This window comes from Gambusia affinis, linkage group LG12 (genome assembly GCF_019740435.1).
Source record: "Gambusia affinis linkage group LG12, SWU_Gaff_1.0, whole genome shotgun sequence".
NCBI classification, from domain to species: Eukaryota; Metazoa; Chordata; class Actinopteri; order Cyprinodontiformes; family Poeciliidae; genus Gambusia; species Gambusia affinis.
The window spans coordinates 21,602,493-21,625,389 of NC_057879.1; the positions used below are offsets into that span (position 1 = coordinate 21,602,493).

General features: G+C 39.8%; 1 protein-coding gene across 6 annotated transcripts in view; it reads left to right on the forward strand.

The window, feature by feature from the left end:
* The window catches only part of epb41l3b (erythrocyte membrane protein band 4.1-like 3b), a 61,478-nt gene that overhangs the window by 36,065 nt on the left and 2,516 nt on the right, over positions 1-22,897 (forward strand). For 3 of the 6 annotated variants that reach the window (XM_044133632.1, XM_044133627.1, XM_044133628.1), the window contains exons 13-23: positions 93-686; positions 4,383-4,436; positions 6,717-6,752; positions 8,360-8,554; positions 10,951-10,998; positions 12,888-12,920; positions 13,264-13,329; positions 16,376-16,459; positions 17,934-18,032; positions 18,253-18,333; positions 19,668-19,783. In XM_044133632.1, the coding sequence (XP_043989567.1) occupies positions 93-686; positions 4,383-4,436; positions 6,717-6,752; positions 8,360-8,554; positions 10,951-10,998; positions 12,888-12,920; positions 13,264-13,329; positions 16,376-16,459; positions 17,934-18,032; positions 18,253-18,333; positions 19,668-19,778 (1,401 nt within the window). In that variant the 3' untranslated portion in view covers positions 19,779-19,783. Of the gene's footprint in view, positions 1-92; positions 687-4,382; positions 4,437-6,716; positions 6,753-8,359; positions 8,555-10,950; positions 10,999-11,330; positions 11,931-12,887; positions 12,921-13,263; positions 13,330-16,375; positions 16,460-17,933; positions 18,033-18,252; positions 18,334-19,667; positions 19,784-22,897 lie in introns of all 6 variants that reach the window. The other 3 variants (XM_044133633.1, XM_044133630.1, XM_044133629.1) reach the window with 3 other exon arrangements.

The following is a 22,897-nucleotide window of genomic DNA, read 5'->3' on the forward strand; positions in this document are numbered from 1 at the left end:
CCTTCACATTTTACTCGTGTGTGCTCATGCGTGTCCCCCTCACCGCCTCCTTCCCCCCTTCGCTTCTCTCCATCCACACTTACGTTATCCAGCCCCCCTCCTCTGCGTACGCCAGCGACCCGCTGCGCTCCGAGCTCTCCCTCCCATCGTCCCCCATCTCTTCCACAAAAGTGCGGCGGCGGCGCAGGGAGAGCGGCCGCAAGCGGGCGTCGTCGGTCAGCCCGGCCAAGAGTGGCGGCGGCTGCCGGCGGCGGCAGGCCCACGCCGACCGCAAGGCCGCCCTGCTGGAGGAGCAGGCGTTGCTGCTGTCCGCCCGCAAGCAGCGCCTGGAGCGGGGCGGGCGATGCGGCGCCGGCGGCGGCACGCTCTTCTCCTTCTCCCTGCACCTGCCCGACCTGTCCTCCGTCCTAGACGAGGACGGCTACATCACCTTCCCCGATCTGTCCGAGATGCGCTTCGTCCCGGAGTGCGCGCAGAACCTCCTCCCCATCAAGTCGCCATCCCTCATCCCCTGCTTCCTGTTCATCTTCTTCTTCCTGCTCACCACTTCCTTCTCAGTCCCCTACGCCCTCACCCTGTCCTTCCCGCTGGCACTCTGCCTCTGCTACCTGGAGCCCAAGGCAGCCTCCCTGACCGCCTCCATAGCCCAGGGCTACCATGACCATGACAGTTCAGAGGAAGAGGAGGTGTGTGTTCCAGCTGACCCCAGAGTGACCTTTTCACATCTGATTCTGTCCCGTAATCGTTCAGAACCGACCTGGACATCGTGTGTGTCCCAGTGTCTGTCAGTCTCCTACTTTCAGAGCCTCATCTCTGCCGTCTCATCCTGTTGAAACCATCAAACATCCCTCACGCCGACAGAGATGAACCTGCAAGTCTCGCCATCTCATTTCTGATTGGCTGCTTCATGGTGACGAGAGGGTTAGACACAAACACGGGATTATTTTACCTGCAGTGGCGTCAAATTAAGTTTGTCACGATCGTGAAGCTGTGTTTCCATCAGACCATGAAATTGCGTAAGTTGAAATAGTAAAAATAAATTTATGCCAATTTAAAAGAAATTCACATTTTTTGATTGTGTTTGTCGCTAAGATGAGGATGAGTCACTGTTGCAAATTTTTTAAAATGGCGGTTTTGAATCTTGCAACAAAGTTGCCCCCGTGACTCAGTCAGTGACACCATCCATTCGCTAGTTAGCAGCTGTGTTTCCACTGACCATAAAATTGCGCAAATTGGAATTACTAAAATAAGTTAACTTAATGCAAACACCATCTTTTGATAAAGCGCTTTTGTGCTAGAGTGAGGTGGTTTTTCAGCCATGTGGAAATTATTGTTTTCGCAAACCTCAACAGAAACGCTTTTTCTTTCGCATTATGCCAATTTGCACACAGCAGTTTATTTGCAGGCATTGGCACGATGTGCAGCCGGCTCCACTGGAACTCTCACAGTATTGCACAGTAATAAAATGTTGTCATTCGAACGTTTTGAAGCCAAAACTCTTCTACAATTTCCCCAAAACGCCGCTCCCAAGTAGGCGGGGCTTGTCTCTCCAGTGCCTGAATAAGACGCCGATGACTCCTCTGATGGAGGATGAGCGATAGCGCCGTTACTGAATTATGAATACATCTCATGCAAGTGTTTACGTCCATGATTTTAATCACTTATTGTGTGCAGTATCTTATTTCCATGTAATTTTAACAGAAAAACTGCATTTGCAAAATTGTGTTTTTTTTTACATCAGAATATCAAAAGACTTTGCACACATTTGTGATGGAAACGCAGCTGCAGAAGAGACAGTTTTCTGTTGAGCAGAGTTGGGTGTAGAGACAAATCTTCCTATGACTTGGTTTCTTTGTGCCTAACCCATCTCAACTTCAACGCATCATCTCCCAATTTCTGACTAATCCTGTTCATCGAGAACTCAGAAAACGGCAACATCATGTAAAAATATTTATACGCCCTGAATGTTTTCACATTTCTGCTTCTTCATGTTGCAATCGGGAATTATAAAGTATTTTATTGGGAATTTCTGTGACCAACGCAAAGTTGTAGAAAGATTCAATTCCTATTTTAAATAAGAAAATAAACACTTATTGCCTAAAATGTGGCAAAATTAATGTTTTTAGCGAATGCTTGATCACTTGTAGCAAAGGATGCATCTGCAGGTAAAAAATACTTTTAACATCAACAAAAGCTCAACTCCTTCTGCTTGAAATAGCAGCGTAGCGCTGATTATTTTTTTGATTATCAGATCAATAATAGAACTACAAAAGTTGCTTAATAGAAGTTTTTTTATTTTTATTGTACAGAATTTGAACCAGGTGAAACTAAAAATGCCTCTTAAGTTCTGGGTAGAACATATTTACAAAAAAATAAGAGTTTTTTTTATCTTAAAAACCAAATGTGTGTGTATATGTATGTGTGTATATATATATGTGTGTATATATATATATGTGTGTGTATATATATATATGTGTGTGTATATATATAAACTAAAACTAGTAGTTTTAGTTTAATTACTGCTCTGAGTGTGTTATTCTGTCAGAAAATGTACATTTTGTTGCTTATTTACTCCATTTATCAACTATATAAGTTGATGGTTACTTCAATTATCGATTCTTCAAAAATCTAGAACGTAGATCAAAGTCTCCTCATATATTTGAATGAAAGAGTCAAAGTTCAAACCTAAATCTGACTGAGAATCTGTGGAGAAATTTGACAACCAATGTTCACAGATGCTCTCTATGCAGTCTGCCTGAGCTCCAGCTGTCTGGCAAGTAAAAATCCATGCCACACTTTTCAGATATTACTGTAAAACATTTTGAAAGCCAGACCTTCTGCTTCACAATTTTGCAAACTTTGTGTTGGTCTGTATGGGTAGTTTTGTAAGACGCCATTTTTAATCGTCATTTAACATCATTTCTCCGCTCGGTCTCCCTGCATCTCCTTCCAACTCAACCGAAGCTGCACACTTTTAAAACCGATCACTTATATCATGTTTCTGTTGATTATCGCTGTTGGGATGTGTTATTTCACATCCAGCATCTCGCTGTGCAACAGTGAGCTTAATGAAGTGATGCAGAGAGACGAGGATCGCCAGCTGCCTAAAACAACATCACCGCCATGTTGACATGCATGGAGAGGAGGGGGAGGGCCTGAAAGTCGGGCGACTGTACAGCCACAGAACCTGCTCATCAAATCTGATGATGAGCTTCCTTTTGATTCCGTGTCTTACTGCAAATTATCCACTGGTGCATCAGCAATGCTGATAAGAAGTTTACAGGCAGTCACCGTGAGCAGTAAAACCTAAAATAACTTGGTCTTGAATTTTTTTTCTCTTCCAGAGTGAAAAGGTGACGCAACAAATAATTAAGACAATTTTAAAGCCCAAAAATATGTAGATCGGCCCACTGAGTCACGTCGGCACATGAGTGGTTAAAAATGGTCGCCCCCCTGCTGGGGCGTCGCGATATTTACTGTCTTTTCAGACAAAAAAAAAAAAATCGATATCAGCAAAATTTAAAATCAGCAGGTCGGCCGTGTCCTTGGTTTAGACCAACTAGTTCGATCAGTGACTTTCATTAGGGCACAACTTCTTCATTTTTAAAATACATTCAGTTGTGTGCCAGAAGATCTTCACTGCCCATGAATATGTGTATTTATTCTGAATGTCTTTATTCTGAATGTATTTCAAGATGTCGCATCAAAACAGCCACTTTTACACGTCATTTTGCCCGACATGCAGGTGGCAGCGTTGATCATTCCAGGCTCCACCTTTGAATGTTTGATCATGGATATTTAGCTTTCCTATCAAGATTCAAGTGATTTTTTTAAAAAAGTTTTTTGTAAGCTAAGAAAAAAGTGTCTATCAGTGGCATTCTTTTCATAAGAGGGATTTGAAACAGAAATCAAATTTTGTCCTTTCTCATAAAACTACTTCAACAACAGCCCAACCCTGATGTCCTGAAACCCGAGTTTCATAAACTTTTTTAACCATTGAAATTGTTTGTTGAGTCACCATTTCACCCTGTAAAAACAACCGTTCAAGTTGAGTGTTTGTAAACTTCTACCCTGCAGTTCAAGGTTGCAGCCTCTTCAGCACAAATTGAGCGACAGTCCACTTTCCGATCAGCTTCCTCTGAGTCTGTTCTGCTTGCTTTGTTTTTATTTTTTCAATAGTTTTTTTTTGTTTGTTTGTTGTTGTTGTTTTTGGTAAGTTTCAGACTTTAGCTGTGGTCCTCGTCTGACATCATCTGACAACCTCTCATGTGTGGTAGCAACAAATCTGTGTTGATTATAAATGTAGTTCTTTTTACAAGTTGGGTCCTTCTTCTTTTTCTCGTTTGCATCTCGGAATGTTTTGTGTTGGTCTGCAATCGCAGACTGACAGCGAACGTACGGACTTTGCCTGTGATGGAGAGATGACCGCCACGGAGGTTTGTACGTCAAAAAGAGAGTAAAAAGAAAAGCAAAAAAAAGCTTTTTTTCTACAAATGTTTGAAGGTCACTCAGATGGTTGGTCTGCACATTTTAGTTCTTGTTTATATTTTTAATATTACTGTTTTTGCGCTTCCTTATTTTCAAGTATCGTTCTTTTAGTTTCATTTCACTGATCTGTGGGGTTTTCCTTTGTGACGCCATTCCTTTAAAAGCACATTATATCAATCAATCAATCAATCAAACTTTATTTGTATAGCACATTTCAGCAGCAAGGCATTTCAAAGTGCTTTACATCAAATCAAACACAAAATACAATGCAACATAGAATCAACAATAAAAACACAACATCAATAAATTTGCAATTGATTACGTTTCGAATACAACTCTAAACAGGTGGGTTTTTAGTATAATTAGTTTTATGATAAAATCAAACTTTTGTATTAAATCATCAGTTTTTACCAACTAAAATCTGAAATGCATCTAGCAGAAAACCATTTATAGCAGCCAGGACTCTCTCTGTTGTTCTTTTTGGATTTTACTGGATTTTACTTTATTTCAATACAACAAATTGTTACCTGGCTCGATATGGGTTCAAGTTTTAGCATGCTTCAGTCGTAACACAGTTTTTCCACTCACTGTGAGATGTTATTTAAAGATAATAAAAGTTTCCATTTAGCTAATGGAAATTTGCGGGAAAGACTATTTAAGCATGTTGGAAGTAATTTACTTTAATTCTCCTGCTTTGTTTTGTTTGCACTAAATCCAGCCAAATTACAAGTTACAGCGTCATTCTGTAATAAAATCCACAAGTAAAAAAAAAAATTGTAAAAAAATTACTATCTGAAGAAACTACCACATTTATTTTCTTTTAAAGTTGTAAGTTGTAGAAGTCAGAAGTAAGTACATAAATGGCCAGATGTACCTTTACAGTCTGAAGTCAAATCAGACCAAACTTTTCTTGTTTTAGGTCAGTTAGAATCAGGGGCGCCTGCAGGATGTTATCAGAGGGTACGCACACGTACCTGATTCACACGAACACAGCCGCATCCCCAACATGCATAAACCTCACAAAAATAACCGCACAAACCTACCCCACACAAATATGATACAGGACCGCGATGTGCATGGCACAGAAACAGCAGATCTGACCCACATGACGCCCAATTTAGAGGAAAATACACTAAATATTAAAGACAGAAGTGCAAAGCCTACCTTTTGAACCACAGGAGGATGGAGATTCCCGGGGTCAGTTGGTGTGTCTGAGACTTCCAGAGGAGGAGGAGGAGGTGAACGTTTTGACTAGATTTAATTGTTTAAATCTCCCAGTCTAGTGTGACGTTGGGGTGGCGCGTGGCAGGTGTCACGGTCAGTCAGTGGAGAAGTGATGAGATTTCCTGTCAGCTCTTCAACTCCCAAACAGAAAAAAACAACTTGTAAAAGCGCAGACGGACCGTGTACAGGATAAAAAGTTCAGGCGGGATCCACTCGACCCCTCTTAAAACTGTTTGAGGGTTAAAATGCGGTTATTCATGTTTAGCTTACAGAAAGCGCCAAGCTGCTAAATAAAAGTAAACGGACCGATAACATTCAGGTTTAGGATGGACATGTGTTCACTTTTGGCATAAAAGACAGTTTTTTTGTTCCCACAATTCTATCAATAGCAAAGGGGAAAAATAATAAAAAGTACAATAATAATTATATAAGATAAATCTCAAGGTTCGCAGAAAGCGTAGAGCCGTACAGCTGCAGGCACTACGGTTAGAATCGCTGAAATTATTTCTATTTGCTAACTGTCACAATAATGGGAGAGAAAGAAACGCCAGGAGGAACTGGTGCACTTCTATGATAGCAATAGAAATAAGTTTGTTAAATCAGCCAATTGGTCTGATTTAACTCCAGACACTGAGGAAGTGTCTTTTTATTCAGTGTATTTAAACTTCTGGTTTTACCTGGGTTATCATTCAGCAACACCCAAGAGACAGATTTTGTCCTTTTTAAGTTTGTTTATTGGCATGATTGTTTTACTCTGATTACATTTTATGTCTGTTTTCAAAGTGAAATGTTTCTCAAGGCAGAGCTTTAAAACTGTAGCAGCCAGAAGTTGTGTGTTTGTTGTATTTCAAATTGGAAAAACAGATTCTGTTTTCCCTAACATCTGCCTTTAATTCTTTATTTTCTGTCTATTTTCTGCTTTCACCATCCACCTCGCCTCTCTTTCATGACGGTTTTCTGCCTCCTCTCACCTTCTTTCTTCTCTCCGTTTTCCTCGCTGTCAGTCGGAAGCCGATGAAGACTCCGAGATGCGGACTCAGGTACACCGGGGTCGCTGTGTGACCCCGCTGGGTGACTGGAACCAAAATCAGCTTTCTCTCATTGGTTTTCCTTCTTTTCTGCTTTGGTTTCCCCCAAACAGCCAACTAATTGTTCATTTTGTCTGGGTTATCATTCAGCCACACCCAAGAGACAGATTGTGTCCTTTTTAAGTTGTTTGTTTTTTGGCGTGATTGTTTTACTCTCATTTCATTTTAGTTACTCCCATGCAGCAGAAGCCAAAGCTCCCATTTTCTCCAAATAAGAGTTTAACTGCAGAGCCTAACGACTCCTTTACCCTTTCTCTATCGTTTGCAGTATAGTTTCATAAGACGAGCAAAAGGGGAAAATGTTTTTATCAGGCACAGTAATCTGATGCTAGAGGTTAGTAAGAAACGGAGCACATCTGAAATATGCATGCAGGTGCTTTTAAGGAATTAAAAATACTCTTTGATGAGCGGATAAATCAGAGCGTTACATACGGTTTTCTTGACTGCAGTTTGAAGAAGTGGTTGCTGTGATCTTTCAGACTCTTTGAAAACAAATAACCAAATTAAACTGGAGTAGGTTTGTTTTGAGATGTGGGAGTGTTGTGCTTAAATACAAAGCATGAAACTTTTTTTTAACTCTTTTTCCTCTCTAAATAAGTTGGTCTTAAATGTTTCTAAGCATTTAAGTTTATATTTTTGTTTAAAGGCTGTGCAGAGCCTTTAAAAGTACTTCCCTCATAGTAATAACGTGTGTGTGTGTGTGGGCGTGTGTGTGTGTTTGTTTGTGGTGCAAGTCTGCAGAAATCAGGGTTCCTACACAGTCTGGGAAAAACCCGGAATTTAACTTTTAATAAGATGAGGGAGAATTCTGTAATAAATTTAAATTATCGCATCCATCTGTCGACCATCCATCCATCACTTCATCATCCCTCTATCCATCCATTCACTACCCTTCTGTACGGTTGTTCATCCATTCATTCCAGTATGAATTCATTCATCCATCCATCCATCCATTTTTATATCAACACTGCAAAAACATAAAATCTTACCCAAGTATTTTTGGTCTAGTTACTACTGCAAATATATTAATGCACTTAAAAAAAAGACAAAACTAACTTGAAAATAAGTTTGTTTTCTCATGCATAGCAACTTTTAAGCAAGATATAGGAATTTGTTTTAAGTAAATATTTAATATTGATTTTGTTTTGTTTTTAAAAGTGCTAATTCCACTGGCAGATTATTTCACTTATAATAAGACACTTTCCCATTTCATAAGTTATAAAATCTGCCAGTGGAATTAGAACTTTGTTTTTTTTGCGGTGTATTCATTCTTCCGTTCATCCATCCCTCCATCCATCCGTCTGTCCCCCCGTTCATCCAACCTGTCTCACTGTAGAATATCTGCCAAAAACTCATATTGACCTTTTGTATTTGTACTTGCAGACAATCTTGAAGGTTGTAGCGTTTTGACATGAACGTGTGTAGGAACCCAGAGAAAAGCAGCATTCAGATTTTTCTACTTCGTACCTCATTTAGAGATACGAACGTACGTGCGTATGTAAAGCTTGACTCCGTTCCCTCCCTCATCTCCTCCCTGTGCCGCGGTTCGTCGGCTGCAGGACTCTGAGCCTCCACCCGAGGTGGTCAAGCACCAGACCAACATCAGCGAGCTGAAGCGTTCCTTCCTGGAGACCGGTAGCAATGGCGGCGGCACTCCGGGTCTGACGGAGTGGGAGAAGAGACTGTCGTCGTCGCCTCTGCGCTCGCCCAGAGCGGACGAAGACCCGATGATAGAGCCGCTGGAGCTGCAGGACGTAAGCTGCAGCCGTAACGACGGCATGTCTGTGTGGGGCGTGGTGTCAGCAAACGGCGTCTTTAGTAAAATACAAGCAGCAGGAATCATCGCTGAGTAAATTTTAGGGTGGCGGTCTCAGATTTATGTAGATCAGGGGTCCCCAAGTCCAGTCCTCAAGGGCTACCGTCCTGCATCTCTGCTCCAAAATGTTCTCTGCAATAGGCTGGTAATGAGCAGTTTATTTGATCCAGGTGTGTTTCAACAGAGCTGCATCTAAAAGTTGCAGGATGGTGGCCCTTGAGGACTGGAGTTGGGGACCCCTGACGAAGATCCATTTGGCATCACAGTCCATCTGATTTCCGAGAGTTTTTATGTATGCTCAAAGGACAAAATCTGGTGCAAACATCTTGAGTAAACTTGAAACAAGACAAAACTAACTTACAAATAATTTTTCAGCAGCTTATGTTAACTAAATAATTCCCTAATATCTAGGAAAAACATATTAGTTTTAACTAAAATAATCTGTCAGTGGAGCAAAACTTTTTAACTTACAATATGAGTAAATGTCTTGCTCCATTGGCAGGTCATTTAACTTAAAACTAGCCCTTTTTATTAATATTATAGGTCAGTTTGTGTAGATCTTTCTTTGAAATGCAGTTATTTGCATGAAGTCCTGCTACTGATAATAATTTAATGCTAATATTTTAAAAGCTGAAGTGTTTCTAATAATTATTATCTGTAAAGCTTGTGCCATCCTTGTTTTAATTTTAAAATGTTTGTATTTCAGTTCTCATAAAATTCTGACTCTATTCTCATAATTTAAAAAAAATCCTTGTCCTGGTCCTAAAAATCAACCTGAATTCAAAGTCCAAATAAAGTTGTAAAACACTTGTCAAACAAGATGGCCGCCTGTGGCGTGCTGACGTCACTCTGAACGATGGAAACCCAAAGTTAATTTGTGGAAAACCCAAATTTTCCACAAATTAAATCTCCAAAAGCCAAAACGTCGACTCATCGCCCAGCCCCAACGCTAAATCTTTAACACAAACTTCAGACCTGCTTCTTTTCCATCACATTTTCTCACATTTGAGTGTTTTTGGATTGTCTGTCTTTTTGTAGGGATGTAAGTGTAGCTGGCAGTGCAACCAGCAGTCAGTCAGTCTGTCTGTCAGTCAGTCTGACTGTTTGTTTACCTTTAGGGTTGATCTGGAGTCAAACCGTCAGCTGGTCTGTCGGGTTTTGCTTCGAAGTATTAGTCTCTGAACGGGTCGTAAGGCGGTTATGGGAGGAGCGCGGCATTGTTGATTCTGCTTCTGTTGCCTGTCTCACAAAAAAGCTCTGAATTTCTTTCATTGCTTTGTTTGGATGGTATGTTTTCCACGTTGGAGAGGCTTTCTGTAGAAACTGATGACCCAAGTGGAGAGTTGCCCCAGAACTTGGGCTCCGTTAAGGCAGTAAAACGGCAGAGGAGAAACTGACGGTTTGGGGTTAAATGATGGTTTTTCACAGATTTCTCTGTAGAGTTGCTGGAATTTACAGATTTACATTTTAGCCGCATTTAGACTTTATTTTACAATAAAATGCTTTCAAGTTCTTATGCATATTTATTTAGACACATCTTACTCACTTTATTTAAAAATCCTCCAGTTATCAACCCCATTGAGAAACACTGTTTCCCTTTCAACACTTTTCGTCACAGTTTGTTGTTTTAAACCTTTCGGTTATTGCAGATTTGGGCAAATAGCTGTCATTTCAGTAATAATGAAGATAAAAACGCATCAGCCTCCTCTGAATGGATGTTCTCTTGTTTCTCTCATTTTGAACAGACTAACAGAATTAGACGTCTGTCCTTATCTATGCCACAGGAAAACAAAAGTCAAGAATTTCTAATGAAGTTTCTGTAATTACAAGATTAAAAAATAATTTTTTCTCATGAAATGTTTTTCCAACACTGAATAAATATTCTCACGTTTCAGGTTTTGTACATTTTAAGGTTTATTAAATGTTACAACATTGTGTGGTGTTTTTTGTTTGCTTGTTTTTTTTTTTTTTTTTTACGGTGTTCCTTAACAATATAATTAGCTTTACACTTTGTGTTTTCAGTTCTATTACTGGATTTGTCACATGACCTCATCAGCAATTGGTTGTCATATGAATTTGTCAACTAATAAAGTCTCTAATATCGGCAATAAATTTTACATTTTAACTAAAACTAAAAAAATAAGCCTAATATATTTATTGGACACACTTATTTAGATTACTTGTAACAAATTAACTAAATTTTTTAAAAGCTGAATAATCTTTGTTCTTTAAGTGCAGATCAAATAGCAGCGCCTCTGGTGGAGATTTAAATCCTGAATGTTCCCCGTTTGATTTGAATGTTTTCAAACTTTTTGTATTTCCGTTTCCTTTCAGGCGAAAGACGAGCAGACGGAGCAGCAGGCGGGACCTAAAGACACTGTGGTGAGCTACTTCCTGTTTCTGGACGTTTCTACGTGTTGTTGTGTTGCAACACAACAAAAACTTCTAGTGTCTTTCCAGCTCCACATGTATGTAGATCCTACTAAATATGATTTTAATCAGTTAATTAATCTGATGAGAAAGTAAGCACAAACTCCCAACCGTTCTGATCCGATGAAGTTAATTCTATTTTTATTATTGAAAGGTAAATTGTATCTGGATACTTGTGGTGCTCTGCCTGTGTTTGTCCGTCCGCCTGGTTCTCATTGCGTGACGCCTTCTGTCCTTTTAACCTGAGCCGTTCCTTTTTTCCAATGAGTGGAGTTTCTCTCCAGGCGGCGGTGGGATATCTGGTGAAATACGTGCCGGATAGCATTGTGACAGACGGGGCCACCTCCTCGGGGCCCCACGGCATCAGCCTGTCCACCACCATGGACGACGACGTCTTCGTGGACGGGACATTGAGGGAGGAGGCGGGGGGCAAAACCCAGGACGAGGAGGAAGAGGCATCGGACAACTCAGTGACCAAGCTCAGCCCTGGAGCGGTGAAACAGGAAGTGTCGCAGGCCATCAGCGAAAAGAAAGGCACGCTCATCATCTTTAAGCAGGCAGAGAACAAAGAGGACGAAGAAATGAGCGAAAAGGAAGGACTGGCAGAATCGGAAACCAACAGCAACCAGGAGCAGAAACGTCAAGCTTCACTAAAAGCTGAGATTAAAAATGGCGACGTGAGTCAGATTAGAGGCGTTGACTCGCCGAAGAAAGCGATGGCGTCGTGGATTTCTGAGGAGAAGGTGGAGAGTTCAGAAGTCGTCGGCGTGTTTACAAAGGAAGTGGAAGAGCTGAAGACTTTGGATGAGCTGCAGCAGAAAGCCGAAGGAATCCAGCCGAAGTTGAGCCCAACTCACGTTACGGTTTCTGCGTCCTTAGCTGTGGTACTGTATGAAAACCCAAAGCAAACCGCCCTTCATGCCCCGCCCACCCACAACCCCCCCCCCATCGCTGCATCGGTCTAACAGAACAACCCAGCATGGCTAGTAATCCTTCAGGAGGCTAACCGCCGCTTTCTGTTGCTCGTTTTTTAACCGAAAGACTTTCTTTAAGGTTCGTTTTGCATTTTATTGAGCAGCTTTCCATGCTTGAGCAGCTCTCTCCCATCGATGAGGAACCTACCAGGAGCTCTGACTGACTTTTGTTTGTTTTTCTTTTTTTATATTCAGCTTAATTATTCTTTCTTCTCATTTCCCTTAAAGGATGCCTTCATAGTAGCGGTGCACCGATTGCAGTTTTCTGACCAATTTACCTTTAAAAATCCTGACCTGCTGATTAAAATTTTGGCCAATACCTGTTTTTTTTTAATCTAAAATGTCACTAAATGTAGCAAGAAAGTCGCTAAGTTGGCAACAGTGAAGTGACTATTAACTGCAAAATGCAGACATGACGTGCATGTTTGCATCTTCTGCTGTCAGAGGGATCAGGAGCGGACAGTAGTTGATTTTTAGAGCTTTGCTGCAGTAGATAAGATCAGCTTCACATGTAAGTATCGGCAGATCTCCCAAAAAAATGTTTCAGCTGGCTCATAAATTGGTGCACCCCTACTTCATAGCTCCAGTTGCAGTTTTTCCCACCACATCCTCCAACATCCCCACCTCCACCCTGAAGGACAGGTCAATAATCTATTGTATGGATCTACCTGAAAAATCAGTGAAATGTTTCCAGTGGATTCCGAATCCAGATTTTGTGCTTCATATTGGTTTTTCCATACAATCAGCTGCCTTCACATCTTTATTTTTTCTCCTGTTCTGACCTGTTGCTGTTCATTGTGATGTTTTACTGTCCTTCCTTTACCTTTCCTCTCTGTCTTTTGTGTTCACTCATCGCTGTTTCACCAGTCTGCGCCTGGATGGGTTTCACCCTCTCACAAGGTGAACGCCGGCTCTCTGGATCATGACAGTGCCTTGCAAAACTATGAGAAGTTATGTGTAAAACACGATGCTGGCAGCATCCTGCTGTGGGAATACGATCACACTTTTCCAATCAAATGTTCAAGATTTCTTGCACCTCTCTGCTACTTTGTTTTATCGCATAAAACACAGACATTTGTGGCAGCATCTCGACTTTTGCAAGGCGCTGCGTCTTCATTGTATCCAGTGAAAATTAATCAATTCAAAAAAATGTTCCCTTCTTATCAGGAGTGATAAGAATCAAGACTGTGATGTTTGAAGTTGTGATGCAAAACTTAAACAAGGGCTTGTCTGTCGTTCGCAGGCATCAGCTGACCAGGAGAAGGCGGTAGTCGTTACTGAAAACGAAGCCGAGTCCGCAAAACCAAAGGTCAGTTTGGAGCACTGCAGCTTTCAGCTTAGTTTGCAGTGTGAAAACAGTCACCATCAGAAATTATTAATCATAAGTGTTTGTTTTTCTGTGTGTGTTTCCACCCAACTGCATGAGGACTCCTGGCTGTTTGCAAATATAACTTTCAAACTCAACCATTCTTCAGCTTCAGTAGTTCCAAGGAGCAGTGAAAGAGAAACCAGTCATAAAATATTAAAGTCTGTTGGTTTTACCAAGAATCTAAAACCTATTCTCAGTCTACATCAATTACATTTTATAACTCCTCAGAAGTCCGAATGGTAACGAGTTTTAAAGGAATTTCAGCCCCTCAAACACGCCATGTTGACTCCGTTACAAGCAGAGGAGAAAGTGTTCTGGTCCGTTGGGATTCTATTCTGCAGTTGGGATTATTTCACAGCGGTTACACTGCAAAACCAAATTAAAAGACTTCAAATTGGACTGTGCAATTGTTAGATTTGAACAATCCAAACGAGGAAATATTTCCATCACTGATGCTTCTGTTTGAGTTTGAATACTGCGAGATAGAAGAGCAGGGATTTTTGACTTGTTGAGTATTTTTAAAAGGTTTTAGAAGACGCATTTTTTTAAAAAGTCTCAGGAATTCAAATATGATCAGCAAAGCAGAGACAAATTTATCACCAAACCTTGAATTTTTCCTGCCAGTCGCTTGTGTCAGGGATTAAAATGAAAGAGTCCGTATCGCCATATTCATTTTTCCAAAGTGTATAAATATCAAAACATTGATTTCTGTTGTTGGGTGAAACTTATAGATTACTGTAAACTGTAAAAAGTTGTTAAAGTTGAGGAACCATCACGGAAAATGAAACACTTCACATTCCAAGCCAAAAAACCCAACTTGAGTTGAGTCTAATTTCATTTGATTAATTTATCTTAAGTTTTTTTGTGTGATTTATGTAGCTCTTTATTTTAAATTAATAGTTGTTTGTGAGGTTTAAGATGTCAAACCTTCACGAAAGTTTTGCTTTTGTTGTTATTGCCCTGAAATTTAAGGGAGGTGCTTTGAGTGAAGATGGTGTTGAACATTTCATCTTGTATAAGTTATATTGTCAGTACATTTTTTTTACAACAGAGGGACAAAAAATAAACCCCCTACTGTCTGCGTCTGACTAAATTCATTCATCATTTGTAAATTATAAATATTTCCACACAGTTTGGAGCGATTTTAAATTTGTTTGGTAATGTAACCACTGAAAGGAAAGTCCCAGTCAGACATCTGGTCTCTCTTCCACCACAGATGAAGTTAAGAGTTCATATTATTCATCTAAATGTCATTACAGTTGTACATGTGCACAAAGTTTAGAGTGACTTTACTTAAGTTTTAGAGGCGATGCTCTGTGTTTTCTTTCTGCAAACATCAATTAAAATGCAGATAATGGCAAACAAACAGGAGACTAAAAGTTCAGGGTTACATAATGGAAACACTCCTTAGTGGTAAAAACATTTTAGGAAGTAATGTAAAAAAAAAAAAAAAAACAGCAGAATATTTAATAACTGAACCACACAGGATGCAAAATCAAACAATATTCCATAAATCCTGCCAGGCGTTTTGTATTACTCTACTAGGAAGAGGACCCAGTGAGTGAAACAACTTTCCGACTGTCATCCTTCCCACCAGTTCAACCCAGTTGACCCAGTCTGGCCAGTTACCACTAATCGACTCGTGGCATCTGTCCGTTCTGCAGCTGCTCAGATCAGAGGGCCTGTAATGTGATTGTGGTGCAGAAAGTTAGTGGAAACCTTGTGACTGTGGCTCGTCTGCAGCCTCGTCTTCACTGGATTAGGGAGTAATTCATGACTGCCTGCTTGTTTGGAGAGTTCAGTCGCTCGGTTTCCGTCTGCATGTGGAGCTTCTTTATCCTAATTTGATGTCATGTGCGTTAGAGGGGAGGCTGCTTTAAAACGAATGGAGATGATGGAGTGAACACTTGTTTATTTCCATTAGGCTGTGTGATGCTAGAAGGATCTGGAATGGGAGTTAAATATTTTCCTGAGTACGTTGAGAAAAAGCCATCGAGTGTTTGGGGTGAGGAGTGACTCGCCTCTTGTTGTGATTTTGCCATATTTTCTGTAAAGTTGCCGGCTTGCTGCTCCCTCTTACTTCCTGTGATCCCTGAAACAGGAAGTGGAAGCTGTGATGACCTCTTGACCCCAGGGCTGGGTTGGCTTCAACCTATTGTTTTTTTATCGCAAAACACAGAAAGGGGAAAAAATAAGTCAGATATTGTAAATGTTGCATCTGTCATCCAAATGTCCCTCCTTTATTTCCTTTCTTTTCTCCTTTTTACTTTCTTTCCCTACTTCTTCTTTTCTTTAATTTGTCTTTCCCTTCAACATATTTCATTTTTTTTGGTTCCTTCACTTGTTATTTTTCCTAGTTTCCTTGTTTTTACTTCCTTCCTACTTTTTTCCCTTCGTTACTTATATGCTTGTTTTGTTTGTTTTCTTCTGTCTTTTCTACTTGGAAAGAGGGAAATAATTTACATTTCTCCTGCTGACTTACTCGTTTCCTTTTCTCGAGTGGTTCCCTTCCTTCTTCTAGTTCTTCCCTTCATTGCTTGTTTCTTTCCTTGCATTAGTTGTTTTCTTTCTTCTTTCAGTTCTTTTCTTCATTATTTGTTTCCTTTGTTCCTTTTGTTTCATTACTTTTATTACTTATTTTCCGTAGTTTATTACTTGTTTCTGTTTCCTTTAGTTTCCTTTAGTGGTTTCTTTACATCCTTTTATTACTTGTTTCCTTCAGTATTTACTCGTTTCTTGTTTTTCCTTCTCTCTCTTCTCTGGATTTTGCAGGTTTTACAGCCTGACCTCAATAAAAATGTCTCATAACTTGTGAATATTAGTGTTTATACTTCAAAAGTTTTACCTAAATGGTCGGAGAACTGTGGGAATTTGAGTCTGGAAAATGTTCAGTTCGGACACTAAGATGTGTAGGAACGCTGGATCCCAGATGGTTTTTAGATGTTCATAGTTTTTTATCTTCTATGTTTCCTTTTTTATGCTTCAGGCTCCTGACGGGGTGGAGGTTGCTGCCAAAGACGTGCCTGTGGTCCACACAGAGACAAAAACCATCACCTACGAGTCGGCCGAGGTAAATTTAAACTCTGTGAAAGCTGCTGAGAAAATGTTCGACTGATTGACCAAAAGAAAGAACCAATCACGAGGCGCCTCCTTTCGCTGCAGCGGTCAGTGATGGTTTTTTAGACGAGTCCTTTAAGCTGCTGGGATGATGGAGTCTGCTGGATAGATTCAGTCGTTTATGGTCCGTCTGGCCGTTTCCAGTCAGAGCGCCATACTTTCCACAGCTGGGCTCTTTACGATCAATAACAGCGATCTTAAAGCTGCAGGATGTTTCCGCCGGGCACTTGGTGACATCATGTCCACCTCATCGCTCTGACCCGACTGGAACGCCGTGTGCATCGGTCAGGCTAACGAGGAGGAGAAGCCTGACCGATGCACACGGCGTCCTCTGCAGCCTTTTATGCGACATTCAGTTTATCAGGAGAACCTTAACACCAAATTTGGTTCATTAATCTGTAATTTCCTTAGCATTGTTTAATTTCTAATGTGAGACGTTAACAGGTTTGGAAAGTGCTTGATGTTCAAACTGCATTTTTCTTATTAAGTCTAATCTAATGTTTGACTAAAAGCTTAAATGTGAAGAACATTATTTACAGTTGGAACCAGATATTTTCATACACCTAATAAAGACACTCATTTTGTTTCCCACAGTTTGAAGTTAAATCAGAGTAAACCTTTTTTGTTTTAGATCAGTTAGAATGATAAAATTATTTCTGTTTGTTAAATTCCACAAATTGAGATAATTTTTTTTAAGTAGTTTTACTTTTGTAACTTTCTTTATATTTTGTGTTTAAGCAATTAATTAGTGCTGAAAGGTCAGTTACCCTAACATGATTTGTTTCGATTGTTTCAAACAAATCCAAATTAATTACTTATCTGTCTGTGTAATTGGAATAAAAGTTGGTGTATGTTTTATAACAGTGTTATTTAATTTAAAAAAAAAAATTTATTAGTGTTTTATTCTAGGACCAGTCAGGTATTTAGTGGATATTTTATTATATATTAATTTAACTAGAATATTATCACAGGACTGTCAATAACAGTAATTAATGATATCACATTATGTTGAATTAAGTTGGTTTCAATTCTTTTAGTTCATTTTTTTATCTTGCCGTCTGAAGTTAAATCAGACTAAACCTTTTTTGTTTTAGATAAATCAGAATGTCCAAAATTATTTCATTAAGGTCATTTACCTCAATGTGGTTCATTTGGATTGTTTCAGTGTAATGAATATTTATTATTCCTAACGGTTCAGTGACTTAATGATCCTGTATTTTATACTTTTAACAGTTATTATAATTGGGAAACTTTTTTTGTTAAATTAGTTTATATGGCCGGTGTGCGACATTTCAAAACATAAAATGTTGTTACATTTTATCCTCTCCTCTTGTTTCTTTATTAGAAAACAAAATGGGCGAAATCTAAATGGGATCTGGTATGAAAACCTTTTGGGATTTTTATTTATTTATTGTTTTGTTTGACAGGTTGACACGAACGGAGACGCGGACCCCGGGGTGCTGCTGAGCGCTCAGACCATCACCTCAGAAACCACCAGCACCACCACAACCACCCACATCACAAAGGTCAGAGGGCATCTGCGCCTGCCAAACCCAGAATCAAACTTTCTTCAGACCATTTGTTTAAAGTTTCTGCAACAAGTTGAGATTTTTCCCGGGAACTCTGGTCTATTTTTATGGACAATTTGAAGCTTTTACAGGCAAATTCATGAACTAAAACGTATCTTCTGTATTTATTAAAAATGTTTTGATTCAGTTTTAGAGGTTCTTGTTTTCTGTTGATCAGACGGTGAAAGGAGGGATCTCAGAGACGCGAATTGAGAAGCGGATTGTCATTACCGGAGACGCAGACATCGACCACGACGAGGTCCGTCTCCTTTCTACCATAGTACCTGTGGAAAATTAATAAATGTCAGAAATTCATTTCAAAGAATGAAACCTGGTTGTTGAGTACAGTCAGAGATACAGTATGTCTCAGCTGTTTATTTTTGGTTTTTTGCATGATTAAGGCTGACGGCTAAAGAAAATACAGGATAAATTCAGATTATAAGTATATTTTCCTATTGGAAGGTTAAATAATAATATATTTATAAACAATAAGGAAGCCATGTTGTCAGGAATCATAGTGTGACAGTAGAGTCTTGTATTTAGGAAATACCTGACCAATACATCCTTAGTGTATCGGTAATCACACTAATATTTTGATGAGTAGGAAAACAAACATAAAATCAAACTACTTTAAATGTCTCTGAAATATGAACAAAAGGTTTTTTTGCGTAATTTGAAGTTCTAACTTTCTGTTTTAACTTGGAGGTTTGAGGAGAAAACCAGGTTTCCATTCAGTCTGGGATTTAATTTCAGTATTTTCCAGGTCTGAATAGCTACAAGAAAAAATATATATTATTATGGAAAAATATAATTTTTCTGATTTTGTTCCCTTTCCTATTGTCAAAGGTCACGTCCTTCCTTGTCTCCTTTCCTCTGTGTGTTTTCTTATAGTTTTTTATCCTACCTTTCTTTCTTTTTTCTTTCTCTTTCTGTCGTTCATTTGTCTTTTTTCTTGTTTCCTTTTTACCTTCATTTATCCTTCCTTCCTCCCACTGTTATTCTTTCCTTTCTTTGTGCCCTTACACACTTTCTCTCCTTGCCTTTCCTTCCTTGTGTCCTTCCCTTGTGTTCATCCTTATTGTTTTCATATCCTTCCTTCCTCCCTTATGTCCTCCCTTTTCCTCCTTTCTTCCTTCCTTGTGTCTCTCTTTCTTAAAAAATGTGAAGGAACCCTTCAGCCTAAAGGAAACAAAGTTAGAAGCATCACAGATGTTTATAAATCCATCTGGGCTTCTTCTTGGTTCTGCTGCCATAACAAGATTTCTCCTTTAAAAATCATTTATTTAATTGATTTTGTGTAATATTCACTTGTTAATTAATTAACTCAGTTTTGTTTTTAATCTGTGTAACCCATAATCATCAGAATGAATAGAAATCAGGGATTTTTTATATAATATTTGAATTAATTAACTTCTTTTTGATTCAGCTTTGATAACAAGTTTAGCTTTTCAAGCTGTGATATGAAGTGAACGTGTGACTGAGTTCTGGATTAATGGCAGATCTGACTGTAAGGTGACTGACAATGCAACCGCTCTTCCCCGTTCTGTCTCCCCCTGGTGGTCCCCTCCTGCCACTGCACCCTGTCGTACTCAGGCTCTGGCTCAGGCCATAAAGGAAGCCAAAGAGCAGCACCCTGACATGTCAGTGACCAAAGTAGTGGTGCATAAAGAGACAGAGATCACGCCAGAGGAGGGGGAGGACTGATCCAGGTAAGACCGACCCAGACCCGGGTCCCGTTCCCCAGCCTGCGGGTTTTCATTTGGTTTGGATCGGCCCGCTTCTGTCGCGCTCGCAGCTTGTTGCATCACCTTGTTGGGCTGCTGGTGTTTGTTCTCACGCAGCCTCTGTTTGCAATAACAAGGGTTTAAAGGGGATCTTTCATGCAAAATTCACATTTTGCATGTTTCTGTACTTCCATTTGGGTTTTTGCTGCTTCTAAAAAACAGCCCAAGTGCTTAAAAAAATAAACACCCAGCTGTTTTTGTTTTTTGTTCTTCTTTTTTTTTTTTTGAAATTTATTTAATATGAAAGTAGAAAATGCATGGTGTGGGACAGAAAAAAAATTCAAATAAAAATACATATATATTACAGAGCAAAGAAAAAAATATTGTTAATGTTTTTTAGTGTCTGGAAAATTAGCAGTTTCAAAAACCTCCCAGATCAGTAGAACTCTGCGCGTTACCTAGCAACCGAGCGGAACCCAGCCTGTCACTTAGCAACCCAAACTGACCTCTATCACCTTTGGTCAGTTGGTTTACCGCTGTATAATGGCTGCTGGAAAAGACAAGTGTTTTATTGTTGACTTACCATCCAGAAACCCCTCACTCTATTCTTGTTGGTTGTGCAGGAGGCTCCACTTCTGCTTGTCAAAGATGTACGATTGCATAGTAGCACATTTATTTGCAGCCATCTTTATGTGTGAGTGTAAGCGTCGAGTTGGGGGGCGTGGCCAGCAGAAGCTTATTTGGGTTTAAAGTGACAGGAGGCCCTAACGCAGCTAATTCTGAACTGATCAAGCTAAAATCAAATTTTCGAAGAATTATGTTGTGCAAAACATTTAATGAACATGTTTCGTACAGCCCAAGAGGTCCAACACTCCCCCCTGGTGGACAAAAAACAAACCTCTTTTATTTTCAACGCTTAAAACAAGATAATTTGGGAAATTAAAAATAATCGTACGTCAATCACACAGAAGAGAACAAACCATTTGCGTTCCTGTTGTTGTCTGTACAAGTAGAGATTAAATACTGGCTCAACCGGCTGCTGATCCTCTGAGATCCTCGGCCCGAAATGCAAACGCACCGTCACGCTCTGAAACCTGACGCCCGTTTACACAATCCGCTGCTCGGAAAGCCTGAGGAAAATCTGACTGGAGACGCCTCGTCCACAAACCTGAGTGGTTTATTTCCTCCTGCAGGAAACGGCACCAGATCAGACCATCAGGGTCTTAGAGATTTGGACCCCTAGAGATTTCTACCCCTTTTCCTTCTTACTTTGTCCTTTTTCTTTCTTTAAATTTTTCTTTTTCTTTCTCTCACTTTTCTTTATTTTCTTTCTGTCTCTGCTTTACTTTCCTCTGTTTTTCTTTCTTTTTAATATAAATCCTGACTTTCTCTTTGTCATTTTCTTTTTGTTTTCTTCTTTTTCTTTTCTGTTCCTCTATCCGTGCATTTTCTGTTCACCATTTGTCCCTAATGGGGTCGTGCTGGTGCCTACCTTCACCCTGTACAGGTCGCCAGTCTGTCGCAGGGCAACACAGAAACAGACAGGACACACAACCATTCACACACACACACACACACACACACACCTAGGGAGAATTTAGAGAGACCAATTAACCTGACAGTCATATTTTTGGACTGTGAAGGAAGTCAGAGAACCCACCATGCACAGAGTGAACATGCAAACTCCATGCAGAAAGACCCCGGGCCGGGAATCAAACCCTGTACCGTCTTGCTGCAAGGCAACAGTGTCACCAACTGCACCACTGTGCAGCCCTAATCTTTTCCTTTTTTCCATTTTTTTCTTCTTTTCTTTAAGTCCTTCAGTTCTTCCCACTGTATAAATGTAAATAGTTCAGAGTTCACTTCAGTTTTTTTAGAATTAAAAACTGATGTAAAGAACTGACCTCAGAAATGTTGATTCTGGAAAAGTCCAAAGTCTTTTAATGAACAATTGGAGACGTAAACGACCAAATAAACATTATTATTTGGGCTAATCAGCAAAATAAATCTGAATTTAGTGAACAGTTGAAAGAACTTTTAGGATTTCAAAGTTGAAGTGTAAAGATACTGAGTTTAACCTCCAGCTAGAAAATTGAAAAGCAAACTGGGTTTTTGACTCTGTTGAAAATGGATCATCGCTTCTTGTTTCTGTGTGTCTCCAAACTTCCCAAATGTGTTTGAACTCGCCTGCCGCCGGCAGCTTGAGGGCTTTGGCAGGTGTGACTGCGCCTGAAGAAACTTGTCTTTTATCTCCGTCTTCTCTGAGCATTTGCCTGCTCCGTCCTGTTCCTCCCCGCTCCGTCCCGCTCCATCCCGCTCCATCCCGCTCCATCCCGCTCCATCCCGCGCGTGTCGCCACTCTGAAGCTCATTTTGTTAGAGGCTGATCAGATCCCAAGGCGCAGGCATGCATGAGGACGCTTTGCATGACTTACCAGATGGGAACGCTTGGCTTTGTTTCTGCAGCCTTCATGTCTGTGTGTGTGTGTGTGTGTGTGTGTGTGCGTGTGCGTGTGTGTGTGTGTGTGTGTGTCGTTTGTTTAATGAGTGTTTCAATAGCATTAGCAACACTGTACTGAATATATTTCTTCTGGGGACATTCTCGTCAAACACACACAGTATTTGGAAGTAGTAGCAATATATAAAGTTGTTTCTTTGTTTAGTTTATTTTTGGGTCATAAACATTTATACCCAGGTTGTCCAAAGTGAGGCCCTGGGGCCGTTTGTGGCCCTTAGGTTGATTTTCAGGGTCCCTACTGGTGACTGAAGTCCTGAAAATACTTTGATTAAAAACCTGAATGTGGAAAATTTTATTTACAGTTGAAACCAGATATGCTTTTTTTTTTTTTCTTCCTGTCTGAAGTTAAATCAGGCTAATCTTTACTTGTTTTAGGTCAGTTAGAATTACCAAAATTATTTGTTAAAAACCAGAAAACTTTGTTTGCTAGTAACTTTCTTTCTATATTCTGTTTCAGCCTTTTATTTGAGCAGGAAGGTCATTTATTTTAACACAACTTATTTGGATTGTTTCTATAAATTAATATTTCTTTTTCCTAATGGCTTAATGACTTTTTGATCTGTGTAATTAAAATTAAAGTTG